This window comes from Poecilia mexicana, unplaced genomic scaffold (assembly GCF_051168715.1).
Source record: "Poecilia mexicana isolate PSO_F unplaced genomic scaffold, ASM5116871v1 scaffold_3, whole genome shotgun sequence".
Taxonomy (NCBI): domain Eukaryota; kingdom Metazoa; phylum Chordata; class Actinopteri; order Cyprinodontiformes; family Poeciliidae; genus Poecilia; species Poecilia mexicana.
The window spans coordinates 13,091,571-13,111,195 of NW_028263372.1; the positions used below are offsets into that span (position 1 = coordinate 13,091,571).

General features: G+C 38.8%; 1 protein-coding gene and 1 long non-coding RNA gene across 3 annotated transcripts; one reads left to right on the forward strand and one right to left on the reverse strand.

The window, feature by feature from the left end:
- The first annotated feature begins 1,543 nt into the window (after positions 1–1,543).
- On the forward strand, positions 1,544–19,514 carry LOC106924774 (lactadherin-like). Of its 2 annotated transcripts, none has more exons than XM_014998641.2 (10): positions 1,544–1,731; positions 13,664–13,789; positions 13,871–14,002; positions 16,596–16,709; positions 16,828–17,009; positions 17,083–17,238; positions 17,331–17,475; positions 17,867–18,069; positions 18,186–18,341; positions 18,752–19,514. In XM_014998641.2, exons 1-10 carry the CDS (start codon positions 1,656–1,658, stop codon positions 18,893–18,895), a joined length of 1,434 nt encoding a protein of 477 aa, XP_014854127.1. In that variant the 5' UTR covers positions 1,544–1,655; the 3' UTR covers positions 18,896–19,514. The 2 variants fall into 2 exon arrangements, with proteins under 2 accessions (XP_014854127.1, XP_087860309.1); XM_088004183.1 differs by having other exon boundaries at positions 1,545–1,731; positions 17,885–18,069.
- LOC148160179 (uncharacterized) lies at positions 4,645–6,489 on the reverse strand. Its single transcript, XR_015762485.1, has 2 exons — positions 5,417–6,489; positions 4,645–5,331 (listed from the first exon to the last, which is right to left on the reverse strand). It is a non-coding gene; the product is annotated as an uncharacterized LOC148160179 (long non-coding RNA).
- Positions 19,515–19,625: the final 111 nt, after the last annotated feature.

Genomic DNA, 19,625 nt, shown 5'->3' on the forward strand with positions numbered 1-19,625 from the left:
ACATTTTCAATAATGTCAACTTTGTATTAAAAGTGTCATAATTTACCGAATGACGCTTTATGACAACAGTCATAAATATTCATGAAGGCTTTTTCATGTTCATGACAGGTTTTTATGACAGTGTCATGTCAGTCTTATTCAACCCCCTTCAAATAAAGTGTTACCAAAAAGTGATTTAGTTTTCCAATTCCTCCATGTCATATCCACTTGCCATGTTGTGTCATGCCTGTTTCCATAGACATAAACAAACAAGTCCTTACACATTTAACTATGGCATATGTTATTTTTTTAAAGTCGTTGTAGTTAAGTAATTTCACAAACCAAGAAGATATAGAGTCTTACATTTTTTAAAGTACAAGCAGTTTTATAGACCTCCATTTTAATTGAGATCCCTATTTGGGCAAGTCATTTTTTATAAATGTAAAAAAAAAAAGAGAAAAAACTATGAGCCCTCAAAATTACTATGGGTCTATTTTTGGTTGCAAATTATATTTATCAAAGCATGTAACAGATTATGAGTGAATCGAGAAAACTTACTCTCCAGAGTGTCCCTAGGAAAAAAACTCACTCATATGACCCTTAGGATGCTCAAACAGATTTGTTTTATATTTACTTTGAAAGCTAAAATATATATTTTTAAATTAACAAATTAAATATGCATCATTTTAGAAGTACCACATTTTTTTCATTTTGATTTCTTTTTTCGTTCTTACATTTCTTATGCCATTTTTGTAATAATTATACCAAGTACTCTGTGACGAGAACACAAAAAATAATTAATTTTCTAAATATGTGTAGATTAAACATTTTATGTTATGGCAGCAAATTTTATATCTAAGCAATAATGCAGTAAAAAAAATTGGCTCACTTTTTAACTCTGTACTGATCTGTTGCTGAGTAGTGATTAATTTCATTTCAATGAAAGTTTTATCAAAATTCAAATTTCAACCCAGTCTCAAACTGAGACGGTAACATCAGGTTAAGTGACCATCAGAGGCGATTGCTCTCTGCTGAGGATAAAGGATGAGAACAGAAGTGTCAGTTTTAATCCAGACGCTGCTCATATTGCCCTTTGATAGATCTAAATGAAAACCTGAAAGAAACAGTGGAAGGACCACCATTTTCATAAATAAGTATATAAATAAATGTTACAATGCACTGAAGCCATATTCATCTTTAAATTCACATTCATTAAAAAAACATTATTAATATGTACCTGTAAAGGGGTCGGTAGAATAATGGTGGACCCTCCTGGTCCCTCCATGGTGGCGCCACTGGACTTGTAGTAGAAATGATGTCAGTGATTGTAATTTATGATCACATGTTGCAGAGAAACGATTCTGGAGGATTCCCTTTTGTAAGAATGTCTTAAATAGAAATAATGTTGGAAATAATAGGCAAAAAAAATCTGAGAAAATATTGAACTCTTTCCTCTTCCAAGCTCCCAGTACTATGTCGCATTGACGTCAACTCTACCGGGAATTAGCCAATCAGAAAAAAGATCCCAGCTCTCTCGCCGGAGTAGCTAGTCCGCCTGAATGCTGATATTTCCGACAGCACTTTAAAGCAGCGCTTGTTGAATTCAGGGTGACGCGCAGAGCTGCAACCCAACAAAACTCATCGGAACAAACTTAGTAAGGGGGGAAAAAACAATTATGAAACCTACAGGTAATATCACTACAGCGGCTTTAGGATCCTTCCTTCTGCTGCTTTGCGCGTGTTCAGCCAGAGGTAAGTCTTCTCTATAAATCTGAAACGACACGTCTCAAATCAGATTTACTGTCTTCAAAACTTCTCGTAAGATTTTATAGCTTTTGGGTGTTTGCTCATAGGAACCTTTCTGCAACTGAATCTAGACTCCATCAGAGCTCTTTTTCCCCCATCGTAACATGTTCTCCTTTTTCCGTCGAGATGTAATTTTTGTCAATAGAGTAAAAAATAATAATTAAAAAAAGCAGCTGATGAGTCTGTTTGCTTCCTGTTTTTGTAGCCTATAAGCCCAGGTATTAGTATATGAAATTAATGAATGAGAAACAATAGTTTTTTTCAGATGTTTTGCTGAATGAGGCTAAATTATAATTGATACGCAAGTTAAATCCTTCCTTTAGCTACCAGGTTATTATTGTCATGAACGAATGATCATTAAATGTGACTTAACTCTGTTATTACACGCACCACTGTTATTACTCAGGTCTATTTTGTGCAGAGGTTTTTGTTGTTTTTCTGCAAGAAACCGGTTGGTTAAATAAAGGCTTGCACTGGAGTTGTGTGGTTTGTATTATGCGCCATTGGCATTACACTGCAGGCTACACAATGCTGTGCAAACATTACGAGTCATCCCCCTATGTCTGTACAGTCTGCTACTAAACTTGTGATCTTTCAAGAAAAGCCCACAATAAGTATTTCCTCTGTTTTTTTGTTGTTATTTTGACATTGACAGTTTTTTAAACTCTTTTTTCCCCGTCCCTACCTCTGAACATGACGATATATTGATCAGTGTAGTTTCAATAAATCATGAAAGAGAACAAGTAGAGAACAAATAGAGAAGACCAAACAAAAACAAAACAGTCTGACAGTAAGACAGCTCTGAAAGTCATGTTGACAGCATAAAAATGGCACTAACACGTTAAAGGTTTCTGCTAATCAGCTTTATCTTGTCAAACTGTGTTGTTTTTGGTGTTAGGATGGGAACACGTTTCCCTTATGTGATAATAACAAAGCATTTAAAGGTCTAATTTAAATTGACCCATTGATAAGGTGTTGTGTAGGTTAAACACTGGTGTTGCTTGTATTCAGCAGCAAAAGAAGTTCAAGAAAAACCACAAAGAGCACTGCAGCATTAGAAAGAACATCTGACCGTTTGTATGCTAAATAGAAACAAATACAGAGTGACCCAGGACACTTTCCGTTGGCAAAGATATGCGCAAAGAGAAAATATATTTCCTGTTTTGCTGTTTTATTTTGTAGTGTTTACGTTTCCGTGACTGCTTTCTGGTGTTGGAGGTTGTGCAGATGGTGCAGGAAATAACACCATATGTGCTCCTGTCTGGAACAAGCAGGAGCCAGCTGTCCTCTCACCTAACTTCTGGCCAGCCTGCGGATGTGCCGCTGACCCGAAGGAATTACAATGTGCTGGTCAGCTTTGTGGCCACCAGGTGCTCTGGGTTACTTGAAGAATCGACCTCTTTCGCCGTCATGTTCTCATATGCGCCCTTGCTCATCTGCCACATGTTGGTCAGGTGTATCCTCAGCTTCTCCTCAGCCGCTGCACTGAAATGTTGTGTAACTGTTCAGAGTCCTGAGTCCTGCATGCTTCTGTCCAACCCAGCTAATCCCACTCGATCCTAATCCTGAGGATAAACAGCGTCGGTTGTCTCTGACGGGTTCGCAGAGGCGAACTAAACTATACTGCTCAAAAAAATAAAGGGAACATTTCACTTTAATTTTGTGTGTGGCTCCAAATCCAGGCCTCCATTGGTTAATACATTTGATTTCCATTGATGATTTTTGTGTGATTTTGTTGTCAGCACATTCAACTTTGTACAGAACAAAGTATTCAATGAGAATATTTCATTCATTCAGATCTAGGATGTGTTATTTGAGTGTTCCCTTTATTTTTTTGAGCAGTGTATTTTCAAATATTTAAATATCTAAAAGTTATGATTATTTATTCTTACCTGTCTACACATTTTTGTCTATTGTAATTTTTATGTTTCATTTCCAGTATTAATTTTTTTTTTATCAGTTGAAACTACTAGGTCTTTGTGGTGTCTTGTAGACTCAAAGTGTCGAGCTTTGAAATGTTTTTCTCGCCTTTTTAGTGCATATGTGCAATTTTTCCATAATTATTGGCTTCATTTGCAAAATAGATGACATATTTAAAAATAAAGCACACTGTAAAAAAAAACGGCCTCATTTTACGGTAAAAAACTGGCAGCTGAGTTGCCAGAAGTTTACCGTCTTTATACAGTAAAATTCTGGCAACCAAAACTGCCAGTTTTTTACTGTATTTCTAAAATACGGTAAAATTCTGGCAACCAAAGCTGCCAGTTTTTTACCGTATTTCTAAAATACGGTAAAATACTGGCAACCAAAGCTGCCAGTTTTATACCGTATTCTGTAAATGCAGGATTTTACCGTATTTCTAAAATACGGTAAAATTCTGGCAACCAAAGCTGCCAGTTTTTTACCGTATTTTTAAAATACGGTAAAATTCTGGCAACCACAGCTGCCAGTTTTTTACCGTATTTTGTAAATGCAGGATTTTACCGTATTTTTAAAATACGGTAAAATTCTGGCAACCACAGCTGCCAGTTTTTTACCGTATTTTGTAAATGCAGGATTTTACCGTATTTTAAAAATACGGTAAAATTCTGGCAACCACAGCTGCCAGTTTTTTACCGTATTTTGTAAATGCAGGATTTTACCGTATTTTTAAAATACGGTAAAATTCTGGCAACCACAGCTGCCAGTTTTTTACCGTATTTTGTAAATGCAGGATTTTACCGTATTTTTAAAATACGGTAAAATACCGTACTTCCTAAAATATGTTAAAAAAAATAAAATGTGGTTTTGCCGTAGTAAATACGGTCATGCTGCCTGAGGCATAATATCTACATGAGTGAAAAACACATCCAGACTGTATGATATATTGACATTTTATTGTAAACCCTCCCCCCCCCCAAAAGAAAAAACGTATGGTAAATTACTGGTCACTGTTCCTACCAGAATTTTACCATACAAATTATAGTACAACACACAAGGAAGTGTAACTTGTCAAGCATTTCTATACAGAAAGTTATAAAGAAAATAATTTCAAATTAAACAAAAATACAGATTACGAGTAATCCACTTAAAGAAACAATTTCTATTTAAAAAGTTAGTTAAAAAAAGAACTGATTCTATTTTCTGTCCAGTTTCCTCACGGTATTACTGAGATCTGGAAAACAAAACAAACAAAAAAAAACAGTATGTGTCCACATAAGAGATAACATATTGTAGAAGAAAAAATGGTGATAAAAGGATTCTTGTTCTGGGTTGAGAGTCACAAGTCGCTGAGATCAGACTTTGCTCAGGATGGTTGTAGTCTTCCCAGTCACAGGTTGAAATTGAGACTCACATGTTGTCAATCGGGTGTTTCCTCTCTGCTGGAAAACAAACAAAGAAAAAGTTAGAAAGATGCACTACGTGAACATCTTATTCGCTTAAATGTTTGTTTCACCTTTGTTGACTTGCATATGGACACAGGTACTTCAACCAGGTGGTGCGATCATTTCTGACTGAAAATTCAGTAGTTAAACCTTTCTTTGTTGTCAACAGGTGTGATCCTCTCTGCAACCAGACAAAATACACAAACAAAAAACATAAATAAAAACAAATATAACTGTTTTAGGCAATTTATGAAATAGATACTCACCATTTATCTGAGGATCACGAAGGCCAATAGGTTGTCTTCAACCATTTATGTAAGTTACATTTCCTGCAAGCTAGCAGAAACAAAGCTGTAAATGTGAACACTTTTCATACAGGCAAACAAATAGATACAGCTGAGACAATTTATGCTACATTAGTTTTCCTCAGTCACTTTGGTGCATTTCTCAAGTCATTGTTGGCATTTACAAAACAGTAAGCGCATTTCTCAAAACAATTTGTAGAAACAGGAAAAATAGCATTTGTTTGCTTTCAAAATCCTTAGTTCAGCTCTTAAAATTCTGTCTGTTAACATATCAGTGACTCAAAATAATAAGTTATAGTTTCTCTATGTACAGATAAGACAGTCAAATTGATTAGTCATGGGAAGAGACTACAAAAGGATCATTTACGCCAGTGTTTATCAACCCTGGTCCTCACCGCCCCCCTGGTCTGCATGTTTTAGATGTGCCTCTACTCCAGAACAGCTGATTCAAATGATTGGATGACAATCAAGTACTGCAGAAGCCTGTTAATCATCCAGAGATACAATTCAGGTGTGTGGCAGAAGGGAAATACCTAAACCTGCAGGACAGGGTGGCGCTGAAGACCAGGATTGAGAAACACTGATTTACGCTTTTGCTATAATTTATTCATGGACCATGCCTTGGTGATTCAGAAAGAAAAAGACAGAAATGCAGAGAACAAAAAAAGTAGAAAAGGAGCCACAGGACAATCTCCTCATGGAAAACTGTACAGTGCTGTAGAAATTACATTACATTTTAATTTCCATAGTCACTTTGTTCCTTAACTCCACTGAGGAATCTTTTTTCCTCAGTGGAGTTAAGGAATGAACAGTAGGGTGGGAGGACCTCCATCAGCATCATGTTGTGGGTCGCAGCCATGTCCTGATGTTGGACTGATGGAAACTGGCAGATGTCCTCAGCCTCTTCTGACTCTTCTTCTGCTTTCCTCCCAACTATTTCCTCCTCAGCCTCACTCCTCTTCTTCTCTCTGGCTGTTCACTCTGTCCAGATACTTGTTCATCAGTTCTCAGACATGTAACATTGTGTTGTGTTCTGGCTATATAGAGCATAATGTTGCCAACTGATGGTTCACAAGATGCACCTCCAATCTGTTTCAGAAAACTGGTTGATCATTGGTTGAGCTAATGGTTCATACACTGACCTGTTAGAGAAACTCAGGACTCACTTGGGAGCAATTTGAAAAATTCAGGACAGATTTAGAAAATAATAGAATATAAATTAATTAATATATGATTCACATTATGACAACTTTAAGACTTATGCATGTTAAGACTTACACAATGAACTGATGCTATTTTGGAAGTTGAGAATTCAACACAGACACGTTGTTGTCCTGTTGTCCTCATTTTCTGTATACACCCTTTATCCTCCGGGTCAAAATGACCCGTCTTCACTAAACCCCCAATATAAGCAGCTTAATTGAATTTTAAGCACCAAATTCTATCTTGTATATTGTCACTCACCACAAAATGTGTGAATACTTGACTTTTCCCTCTCCACTTGAATTTCTATAGCTTAAGAAAAAAAATGTGCAAAATGAGTTTCGAATGCATTTTTATTCATCAAAGTGACTAATTTTCTTTTACTTTTCTCCAGAGAACAAGAGGATGTACAATACAAAAATATGAAAAATAACATAACCCATTCAACTAATTGGCACATGTAGGGCAGTATGCAAGTGCACAGCCTTTGCAGATATATTTCTTACACCTGCAGCACACAGTATGTGTTTTACAGTCTGAGGGCAGAACTGACATCTCTTCCTCTTACTTGGCTTAGCTGGGGAAGTGGCTGTGGTAGATGGATCCTCAGGTTGATCAGGAGCTGCTGCACTCTGAATAGCTTTCACAACTGCTGCTGAGGCTTCTGTGCGGGGGACATGCTTCCTTCTTTCAATGAGTGGAGTTACAAGTGCCTTTCCTAGCTGCTCCAGGAACACCCTCCTCTTGTTGTGCTTATGAGACATCCAGGTTGGGTTGATCTCTATCCAAATCACAAAGGCATTGTAGGAGGACACATCAATGATGTTGTGGAAGATGACCAGGGGCCAGCGGGCAGTCATTCTTCTGCAGCTATATGCTCCAATCTTAGGTTTCTTCCTAGGTTGTCCACACCTCCTTTGTTTCGGTTGTATTCCAGGATGATGATTGGCTTCCTGTCCTCACGGTCACTAATGTCGCCGTCTTTGTGCAGTGTGCTCAGAAGAACTACATTCTTGTTTTTCTTTGGGAGGTAGGAAACTAGAGTGGTGGTGGGTGTGAAGGCAAACTTTGAGGAGAAGACCTCTCTCTCCTTTGACCCAAGCAGTGCAGGTGGGAGCTCAGGCTTGTTCTTTCGAACTGTACCAACCATGGTGATCTTCCTCTTCAGGAGCTGCTGTCCGAGTTCATAAGAGGTGAAGAAATTGTCACATATCACATTGTGACCCCTCTGTCCCTCTGTCACATCAAGCACAACTCGCAACCCCTGGTTCTTCTCTGGGCATCCACTGGTTGACTTCCCAGTATAGACTTGCATTTTCCAAGCATAGCTTGATTCGGAAGCCACCCATGACTTGATCCCATATTTTGCTGGCTTGCTGGGCATATACTGCCGGAAAGGACAACAACCTTTGGACAAAAGACATTAGCATCAGTGATTAGTATCAGTGTCACAGAAAACAGTCAAAGAAATCAATAGTGAAAATCACTTTTATTACAAATATGAAAATAGATTACCTCTAAATGGAACCAGTTGCTCATCTACTGTTACATCAGGCCCTGGATTGTAGAGGTAGGGCAACCGCTCCACCCACTTGTCCCATACCTCTCTTATGGCTGCAAGTTTGTCTGTCATACGTCTTGCTGGTCTTGATTCACGGTCATCAAATCGTATCAGTCTTGAGTAGGTGTGAAAGAGTTTGAGTGGCATTGTGGCTTGGAAAATTGGCCTTCCACTCTCTGCTTACTTCTGCTACTGATTGATCTGAGACACAACTAAAACTTTGTAACATTTTGTGGTTTGTAAATAACTCTGTGACCTTGATTTCAACTCCATTTGCCTCACGCGTCATTTTGACCTGAAGACCATCTTTGTACCTTTTTTGTACAGCTTACATGGAAATGAGAATAAAAGCAACACTGAACTTTTTCTATTGTCTGGGCCAATCTAGGAAAAGTCTTAAAATCTCAAGTTAAAAAAATTACATTTAGTGGATTTATGGGGGGGGGGTTTAACACAGTGGTGGGTCATTTTGACCCGAGGACAACAGGAGGGTTAACATATTTTGATCAAGACGATAAAAGCAAATTACAACGGGGGGGAAAGCATAGAAGTGTACATAACCAGCTACATGATGTACAAAAGCAAAACTTGCAAAACTAATTTTTTTGATGTGCAGAAGTGACACAGTAATTTGAAGATTGAACAGGTAGTTTTAGGAATTTCAATTCTGTTCTGAGAGATGCACCCAAACTGAGAAAAGCTGTAAAATATTAATATTTAAATTCTCTTATCTTAAAATCCATCAACTGTCATGGACCCAGTGACTTTAGTGCAAGTATTTTGGGGGTGAGAGTCAAGAGGTCAAAGGAAAATATTAAATATTATCTCTGATGCCAAGCTTTATACTTCTAAGTATTACCAAAGTATTGAAACAAAAGCTAACATGTTCTTCAGAGATTTAACTTGCATGCATGAACATTTCACACTCAAAGTAATTCAAATTAATTATTGAACCAAACTTGGAAAAAGTTGCTTCTGCCATTAACAATAACTTTAAGCACATGTAGTCTAAAGTAGACCAGAAATATAATCTATGCAGCCGTTCCTACAGAAACATTAATGGAAGTGTTGCATCTGTGAAGATTAAATGTTCCGTATAGTAAAAATATATAGCTGCAGTGCATGTACATAAACAGCATGGCTCAGAAACTACACATTTCTTTGTCAGTTGGTTAAAGTTAGCTAACTTCAGTTAAAACCGTGAAAGGGACTCACCTGTGATGTGTTGCCCTTCTCCTCCTGAACGTGCAAAAATAGCAGAAATTTGATTTCAAAGACAGTAGCAGCATTTTGACAAGGACCAGGCCTACTGGGCTCTCAGCACCCTAGTTAGCAACCTTAGTTAGCACAGTGACTTTACTGTGTTGAATCTTGCTGCTGATGCTGAAGGTTCAAGCAGCAATGCAAACTAGATAATTATTTGTTTACATGACTGTTTACTAACAGTCTCCATTTACTGTAAACCCTGCTATTTATCACAATAACAAAATGAAAAACTCTCTAGACCAGGGGTCCCCAAACTACGGCCTGCGTCATTTGGTCTGGCAATGCCGGATCTGGCCCGCCTCCTCATACCAGAGAGCATTCAGTGTATTTTTTTCATATATTGTATTTTCCGGTTTGTGGATTTTTCTTCAACCACCAGGGGCTCTTGAGCAGATGTGAAACTAACTTTCCCTCAAATATATACTAGTCAGTACCAGTCACCGTTTCACTCACGGTTTTTTCCATTTCCATTCTGGGTAAAAATCTACGAATGTGTCGTAGTCAGCAATCCCCCCCCCGTCGACAGTTTCAAAGACAGAACAGCACCCCCCCGCCGACAATAATTTTCTAAGGTATCTTTCTCCAAAAACTAAGACCGGCCCCCGAGCAGAGAAAGGAACAGCTATGTGGCCCTCGCAGGAAAAAGTTTGGGGACCCCTGCTCTAGACTATTCTCTACTAATAGCACAATATTTAAAACCAAGTGTGGGATTTGTGAAACTTCAATGATGGGTGACTTTACAACTTGTATGATTTTGGATAACACTAGAATTGTTCTTTATTGAAGTTTCACAAATCAGATAAAGGTTTTACAAATCCCACACTTGGTTTTAAATATTCTGATATGAGTTGAGAATAATCTAGTCCAGATTTGAAGAGTCTAGGTGTTGTAGTTTTTAGCTAGAGTAAATTAAAGATGCTGATTGTAGTGAAAAATTAGGTGGAATTGCCCTTTAGCCATTTCCCAAATTGGAAGCAGCAATTGGAAACCAACTTCAGCTTCAATGAAGCAAGAGGGGCTAACATACAGTTCTCTTAATGTTAATGATCAAATGCTCTCATAAATGATAGTGGCGTTGGCTGTAGGAGTTTGCTTTGCAATCGGTGGGTTGCCAGATCGATGCCTGGTCTACTGTTGAGATTTCAGTTTGGTGTATTAAAGCCGTGGAAATTATTCAATTTCACCTACGGTACCGTATTTTCCGGTCTATACGACGCTACTTTTTTCCTAAGCTTTGAACTATGCGGATTGTAGCCCGGTGAGGCTTTTCTGTGTATTTTTCTTCAACCACCAGGGGGCTCTCTAGCAGGAAGTGAATCATTAGAAGTCAAAATTGTAAATCAAAGAAGAACTCGTTGATTTTCATTTAGAACAACCACATGCTAGCAGCAGGCACGACGGAGAAATGTTTTCAAACTCATATGATGCAGCTTTTAAGTTGAGGACTGTCGATCTGGCACTACAGAGGGAAATAAAGCCGCTGCACTTAAGCTTTGTGTGAACGAAACCATGGTTCGACTTTGGAGACGTAGTGCTGCGTCCTTAATATATCCAGCAGATTTCATAGGACGCAGTTCTCTGCTGGGACCTTACGGAAAACCGAGAGCAGCTTCCAGTTTTTTTTTGTTTTGTTTTTTTTTTTTTTCAAAAAAAAAATTGAAGGTGTTAGTATGGTGAGCTCTATAGTCTGCAAAATACGGTAATTGGTTTAAAAAGATTTTTTGAAAAAGAATTAATTATCTGCAAATAATGCCATCTTCGAGTGTCTGCTGTAGTAGTGACTAGCGGCGTAATGATGTAATTTTCTTACCACTAGATGGCAGTAGGTACAAAGCATTTTACATTAAAACAAGAGAATTAGTGATGCATGAATGTTACAGGTAGCGGTGAGAGCATCGTATCTAGCTGTGACGACAGTGACGAAAAGACGGTGAAGCTCAACAGTAGTTGGAAAGAACATGGGTCCATTTCCCACAACATGTCTGTGTGAAGTGAGCTTCTCAAGCCTGGATACTATAAAAACTGAAACCAGAGAGAGACTGAGAGCTGTTGAGGAAGAGCTTTGTCTTTCTTCAATTTCTGCCAGGAAATCAGCTGTTTTCATCCAAACATTCACAGGTTTCACACTAGATGGGTAAAATATACAGATATTAACATTTTGTACATGCAAATCTTCATATTGTAACAGTGAAATCTTTCCCAAATATTATTGCTTCTTTCAGAATAAGAATTATTTTCTGTAATCTGGCTAAAATAATGCTTGTGGGTTAGTTTGTAAAACACTGAAGTTTTCTACAACTTCTTTAAATTTAACACCACAGTGTTGTGGCTGTTCAGGTGTATTTTTGAAGTGGACATGTTACGTGCAATTTGAAATAAGAAATGTAAAATGTAATAAAAATACATTTTTGTGTTTATTTGATTCCTATTCAAGACACTTTGATAAGAATGACTATATATGTAATATAGGCGACTACAGAGTATCTTTGTTTACAATTTTGGTTGGTGGTGTGCCTCGAGATTTTTTCAATTAAAAAAGTGTACCTTGGCTCAAAAGAGGTTGAAAAACACTGTATTAAAGGCATTATTAAAAAAGAAACCAAAATATCACACCAGCATTCTGTTCTTTGTAAAAAATTCTTTTGCAGTCTAGTTTACGCTTTTACATTGTAGATCTAAATATCAGCTAAATTTGTAATTTTGGCTGATTACTACTGTTAAGTTTAGGGTAATTAACTGCTGGCAATATTACAATTTTTTTATGAACTTTACAATTACTTATATTTTTACACTATATTTCTGTATTTTCTACATTCGTGACTGTCAAAATTACTTAGGATATATATTTATTCAGTTATGATAATGCCATGTATTTTCTACGGCAGTATAATGCTGTGAATATTACGGTCAGTAACTGCTGGTATTTTACCATTTTTTACCGTAAATTTACTGACTTTCTTTGCAGTTTCGACTTACGGTAGTTCTATGTAATTTCTACGGTAATGCAATGTTTTTGGATACGACGGTCAAAAACTGTTGGTCTTTTACCATTTCTTACCGTAAATTTACTGACTTTCTTTGCAGTTTCGACTTACGGTGGTTCCATGTAATTTCTACGGTAATGAAATGTTTTTGGATATGACGGTCAAAAACTGTTGGTTTTTTACCTTTTTTTACCGTAAATTTACTGACTTTTTTTACAGTGCACATCAGGCATTTATCAGGATCAGGACAACCTTGTTTCTGTATCAGTTTTGTCTTTTCAAGGAAATATAAATGAAGTGACCAATCACTACAAGTCAAAAATTCCTTGTGTGTGTGTGTGTGTGTGTGTGCAAACTCTGTGACTAAATCTGTTTCTGACTGTTTGTATATTACTTAATCTGAACTTCAGATAAAAACAGGTAAAGTTCCTGTTCACACAGGAACTTCACTTAACCTGTAATCTAAACACTTGCAGGTTAAAAAAGTGTAGAGATAACTTGAGAAAGTGCCTGCAGAAATCAGCTAAAGGTTTCATCTCTGTAATCTTTTGCTTTTAGTTGTGGAACAGCATAACCCTGTTTTGCAGTTACTGCTCTGTTGCACGTGGCATTGTGTTTCCTCTGCTTATAGCATTTAATTAAATACTCCCCACGACAGAAAGGTTGAAAATTATGCTATCAGTGATTTTTTTATTGTCTTCTTTTATTATGAGTTTCACAGAAATGAAGCACAATGGGCTGTGATCAGTAATGGCACATCAAAACTTTTACTAAATCCATCGTCATGGTAAAATCTTTTGGCCAATTTGAAATCAGGCGAGGTTGCTTAAAAAGTATTTCTAAGAATAGAAACACTTGTGGCTTATTTGAGATGTTTCCGTATTATTAAGCGAGTCAGACATCATTTCTTAACATTCGTAGTTCTGGTCCTGAGACTTTGTTGTTGTTCTTATGCAGGCAAGTTACAAACCTAGAAGATAGCAACTTCAAAGCTAGAACATCATGCAAGCAGTAGGATTATAGTATTAAGTCGTAAAATGTCACATTTGTTTCTCTTTAATAAATGCACCAAAACTAGAGCAACCAGTAGCAGCAGCACATATTGTAATTTTTTACTTTATGATCATCGTTTGCGAATTGTTTTCTCTGCCAGCGCTAATCCTCACATTGTCCAATCTCCTTCTCGTGTTTAAGGCGACTACTGCGAGGTGAACGCCTGCCACAATGGAGCGACGTGCGTGACGGGAGTGGGAGAGGATCCTTTCATCTGCATCTGTGCAGACGGCTTTGGTGGAGACACCTGTAACCTGACGGAGACAGGTAGAGTAGAGAAGGCGAGTTCTGCTCGTGAACACGTGTGGCAAAAGACTTAAGACATTTTACCCGTTCTTCTTCCTCCAGGACCGTGCAGTCCTAACCCGTGTAGGAATGACGGCTCCTGCGAGGTCATCGCTCCGACCAGACGAGGGGATGTTTTCAACGAATACGTCTGCAAGTGCCAGCCCGGCTTTGAAGGAGCGCACTGCCAGATTAGTGAGTTGCAGCTGCCCTTCCTTTGCTTGCTACTTTAGATCGGCATTACAACTCCAGAGTTGGTTTTTGCTTTCCCTTGAGATATTTGAAGGGCTTTTAAACTACCTACTACTGGCATGGAACCTCTTTTTTTAGGAAGACACTGAAAAGCATTTGTAATAAAAAAAAAAAGAAAAACTTGTTGTGCAAGTGAAGTGAATATTAACTTTTGGTGCAAAAAAAAAAAAAAAGAAAAATTGTGCAGTATGAAACGAAGGCGGCGTTCATTGAGATCTTCTCGGAGTGCTAGCACAACATCAGCAGTGAAAGAGATGTGCCTGCTCAGGAGATGCATGAAAGGGTCTCATTCAGTGGAATCTGTGGTGTTTTTGTTTGGCTAATCAGTGAAAGCCCACTCCAACTCTCTTAGCATTCAGATTTCCTCCTCTCAGGGTCAACACTTCATCTATTTGTGCTGAAGCTTGACCCAAACTCATGAAGAATTTCAATTACCATCTTGGCATGCAATTACAGTAGAAACAGATGTTTTAGTTGTGCAAAAAAAAGGGATACTTTGAAAACACACATGAAGGAAAAACTCAAGAAAATACTCAAAACTGTAGAACTATTTATACTTAATTTTTTTCCAGAGGTTCTATTGCTTTACAGATGAGACACTTTAGTCAATGAGCCTCCCACAAAGTCCACTGTATGACCAAAGAGATTGCAAAGCACCTTTGTTGTTTGAACTGGTCAAGCCTGTCCCATCTAACCTGAATAGATAAAATCATAGCGTGGACTTGAAACTGAAGCATTTCTGGTCATTTTTAGTGTAATCTGCTTTATTCCAATATCCAGAAAAAGGTTGAATAATGATGAAAGCAGCTGCAAGGATCCACAGCTCAGTTGGTAGAGTCTGCAGAGGACAAGGGTTAGTCATGTTTTCCATGAATCTGGACTTTATGGCAGAGTTGGGCAAGACTGTCGAACTCCTAAAGGAAAATAAAAATAATAACCTTTTTCCCCTCATCCTTCAAAGCAGCACTCATTTTAAAGTTTTAAAGTAAACAATCCAAACACATCATGCAACATGGCAAAGGCTTCAGCATGGTGTGTTTATTGGTTTTTGAGCAGCGTCAGGGAGGAAGGATGAAGCTAAATACAGAACAGTAATTTGTTAAAGGCTGCAAATGAGAGGAGGGGAGATTCAGTTTTGAGCACAAAAACAACCCTGGACATTCAGTCAGAGCTGCAATAGTATGGCTTATTGGAATAGCTTCCCATTCAGCCTAATTGAGCTAGGGATATTTTGGAAAGAACAACAGGAAGAAATGTCAGACATTAGATGTGCAAACCTGTTGGAAATACACCCTAAAAGACCTGCCAGTGTGCGTAGTGGTAATGAAACGTGAATAGGTTTAAAGGATAGAAATAGTTTTACAAGGCACCATACGCTAACCTATTTTGGTGTCTGTTTCTCACCCAGATCATTTGTAATGCATGTAAGCTGCTCTGAGCCAGTGATGTCGCAGCTAGTCACGCATTTGTTTCTAAATTTTGACCAATCCTCTTAGCATTTACAGGAATAAGACCAAAACAGTCACCTGGCATTACATCAACAATGTTGTCTGCTTTAGTTCGAGGGTTTTCCAGTTCCGGCTCTTTGTACTTCACGCATTGTTTATTGTTCTGTTGCCATCACTACTGTTACTAGGACATGATCAAAACAAAAACAATAGTTACCGTTATGTGCTTTTGGAAGACTCAAGTTCAATGATCCAATAACAACCATATGTACTCACGTCTCTTATTCTGAGAATTACTTGCCTGCCTTGGACATAGTCCCACATGCAAGGCATAAACAACCAATAGAAGTAGAGTTCAAGAAATGAAGCATAAGCGGAAGGTAATTTTACGTTCATAAAACATGCCTGCATGCATCAGTAGACTGTGATTCAGTGGGTCGTTTTAGTTTGGAGCAGATCCGTTTGTGATCAACGAGAGGTACAACAACCTGGTTCGGTTGGAAAGGGTTCTCAGTCCAGACGTTCAGGCTTCCAGGTCAGCATAATCTGTCTGTCACTCATGTGCCACTGACCCGTCTGTCTGTAGCAAGGGTTGTTTGGGTTGTTCTGACCTGTGAGCTGCTTTCCTGGAACATGTGACCAGAACACCTGTTTGTTTACTCACCGGGTAAGCAGCAAGAAGATGTAAACAACAGCCTCTAGCGCTACCATAATGAAGTGTCTACAGAGAGTTTCATGGCGTCATCGCGCCTCCAGTTGCCGTGTAACAGTGCCATCTTGTGGAGATTAGGGTGCACTGTGTCGAAATTTGGGCACAGGATGTCACTGCAGACATGTTGTGTTTCTACTGGGGATGACGTGAACTCCTGTGTGATGATACAAAAACCCTAAACATCTCATGTACTAATTTACTTTCATGTTAGATTTGGAAATAACTTCCAACATCACTTATTCCAGTTGTAATTATGAGGGAGAATGATAATGAGTTGTCCTAACCACTCACTGCATCAGATGTCAGACAATTATAGTTTTTCTGTGCTGAATATTTTCTTGCTGTGTTTTTTTTTTTTTTTTTTTTTGGTTTCCAGATGTGAATGACTGTGCCAAAGATCCTTGTAGAAATGGAGGAACCTGCCGGGATCTCGACGGGGACTACACCTGCCAATGCCCGTCTCCGTATGTCGGGAAGCAGTGCCAGCTACGTAAGCTCACCAGTTACACTTTCTGCGTTAAAAAAAAAACTAAAAAACAATTAATCAAGCATAAGCTCTGAGGAAGAGAAATATAATTTGTGAAGCTAAGTTGATGTTTTCATCCTAGGTTGCATTACCCTGCTGGGTATGGAAGGAGGAGCCATTGCAGAGTCCCAGATCTCTGCGTCCTCTGTGCACTATGGTGTTCTGGGTTTGCAGCGTTGGGGCCCCGAGTTGGCCCGACTCAACAACCAAGGCATTGTCAACGCCTGGACGTCAGCCAGCCACGACAGGAATCCCTGGATTGAGGTGAGACAAGTGAAGATGAAGGCTTTCAGGCCTGGGACAATGAGCCTTCGATGTAATCACAGTTTGTCTTCAGATTAACATGCAGAAGAAGATGCGTCTGACGGGCATCATCACCCAGGGAGCCAGCCGCATGGGCGCGGCAGAATACATCAAGGCCTTCAAAGTGGCCAGCAGCCTGGATGGAATCAGCTACGTCACCTACAAAGGAGACGGCATACGAAGAGACAAGGTAGTTTTGTTTAGCAAAATCTTACCTTTCATTTCTCATTTCCTTCAGTGAACTCAATTCTTTCCATTCCTCCTTGTGTTTGTGAGCTGCAGGTTTTTGTGGGGAATGTTGACAACGACAGCACTAAGACCAACCTTTTTGACCCTCCCATCGTGGCGCAGTACATACGCATCATCCCCGTCGTCTGTCGCAAGGCCTGCACCCTGCGCATGGAGCTGGTGGGCTGTGAGCTAAATGGTAAACAAGCGGGAAACGGCTACATATTTCAAGCTGTTATCGATAATTTGATCCGCTTTCCTGTGACTGAAAATCTTTTAGGGAAAACAGAGTAAATGTTTCTTACTATAACAGGTTTTAGTAATTTTGTTCTCTTTTTGATCTGCGTTTTGCTACTCTCTCTTTACCCCTTTTGATTCCTGCTTTCTTTTTTATAATGGCATGGTGTCAAATTGGTTGAAATCATCTGCGGCGGGTCCTTTAAAAGCTGGATAAAGTTGATTCTTCTTTTCTTCTGGGTGTATTCACTTTCTTTTCCCTCTCTTTTCTGCTCTTTCACTTTATTTTCCCAACCCCTCCCCTCCTCCATCCCCTATTTTTTTCTTTTTTTCATTTTGCTTCGGATTCACAGTGTATTCAAACACGGCAGGTTGCTCCGAGCCCCTGGGAATGAAATCTCGACTCATCTCAGATGATCAGCTTTCAGCCTCTAGCACTTACCGCACATGGGGGATCGATACCTTCACCTGGCACCCTCAGTTCGCCCGGCTGGACAAGGCGGGGAAGACGAACGCCTGGTCTCCCACTCAAAACAATCGCTCCGAGTGGATCCAGGTTAATAAAAATAAATAAATCAGCGATCGATGTTGGTTTGATGATCGGTGCCTTTGAATCCAGTTTAATCGGAAAAAATTGTACTGTGTTTCTTTCTTCTTCTGCTTGTGCCTTAGGTGGATCTCGGTAAAACAAAACAGCTCACAGGCATCATCACTCAGGGAGCGAAGGACTTCGGGGTGGTGCAGTTTGTTTCAGAGTTTAAAGTCGCGTACAGCAATGATGGAGAGTCTTGGAACGTCGTTCAAGATGGAAACACTGGCAGTGATCAGGTCAGACGTGCATAAATGCTTGAAATGTTTTTCCATAACACATTTTTGTTCTGTAAATCTATCACTAATATTGGCACCTTTGGCAAAGATGTGTAAAAATACAGAAAAGAAGCACCCTGTTTCAGCTGCTTTAAGCTTTTTAATTATTGCTGTAAACATAGTTACATTTATATAAATATTATAGGTGTTCTTTTCTGATTTCTGAATTTTAATCTTCTCTTCCGAAACACCTCTCTGGTCGTGCGCTTTTAGGCAGACGTTGCTGCTCAGTCTGATAAGTGTTTAACTTTTATGAAACTTATGTTTCAGCTTGATCATAATACTTCGGCTTCCTCAAGTGTTTACCTTAAAAACCTAAGCAGTTATTTTTGCTTGATGCTTAAAAGTTTGGTTTGAACTCTTATCTGCAGATTTTCCAGGGAAACACCGACAACAACTCCCACAAGAAGAACGTGTTCGAACCGCCGTTCTACGCTCAGTACGTCCGAGTCATTCCCTGGGAATGGCACGAGCGCATCACTCTACGCATGGAGCTGCTGGGCTGCGATGACTAAACCGCTGATCTTCCCTCGTCCGTTTCTTCCACGGAACGTGGATTTCATCTTGCTGACGCTCTGCGGAGACGACGTCTCCCGAGTAGTTTGGACATTAACACTCATAGCACTTTCTCGTTAGTGACTTTTTTTATGTTTACATGGCTACATTAATTGACATTCCAGCCTTTTGGTGAATTACAAAGCACTTATTTGATTAGTTCTAATTTTAATAGCTTTGGACCGTGTATATATATGTAAATATATATATATAAATGTCTTTCATTTGGGTAATTTACAGCCTGAAAGGATTTGACATGGGTTTTAACAGTATGCTAGGCTCCATTTTGGCGATCTCTGACTTATGCAAAACTTGCAAAAATATTTGAGGAGTTGTGAAACACAGTGCGAGTATTTTTTTTAGTATTTTTGCCCCAGATAAAGAGGATATCCAACATTAGATAGCTGAATTGGTTTCTCGATTGATGGTTTTTATGTCATTTACATAATTTACTGTTTGTAACTGCTTTAATTTGACATGTACAATATATTGAAAATATTCAAAAACAAAAAGATTGTTCAGTTTTTTTTAACTCCTTGTTGATCTGGAACTAAGATTGTTAATAAATGTTAAAATCTCTTCAGTGTGCTCTGTGCATGTGTTTTGAAATGTGTCACCCAACTGTCATTGCCTGGCGATTTGAATCCTATTCCTTCCTGGGGATAATGAATTGCGATGCGTCAAGAAGGA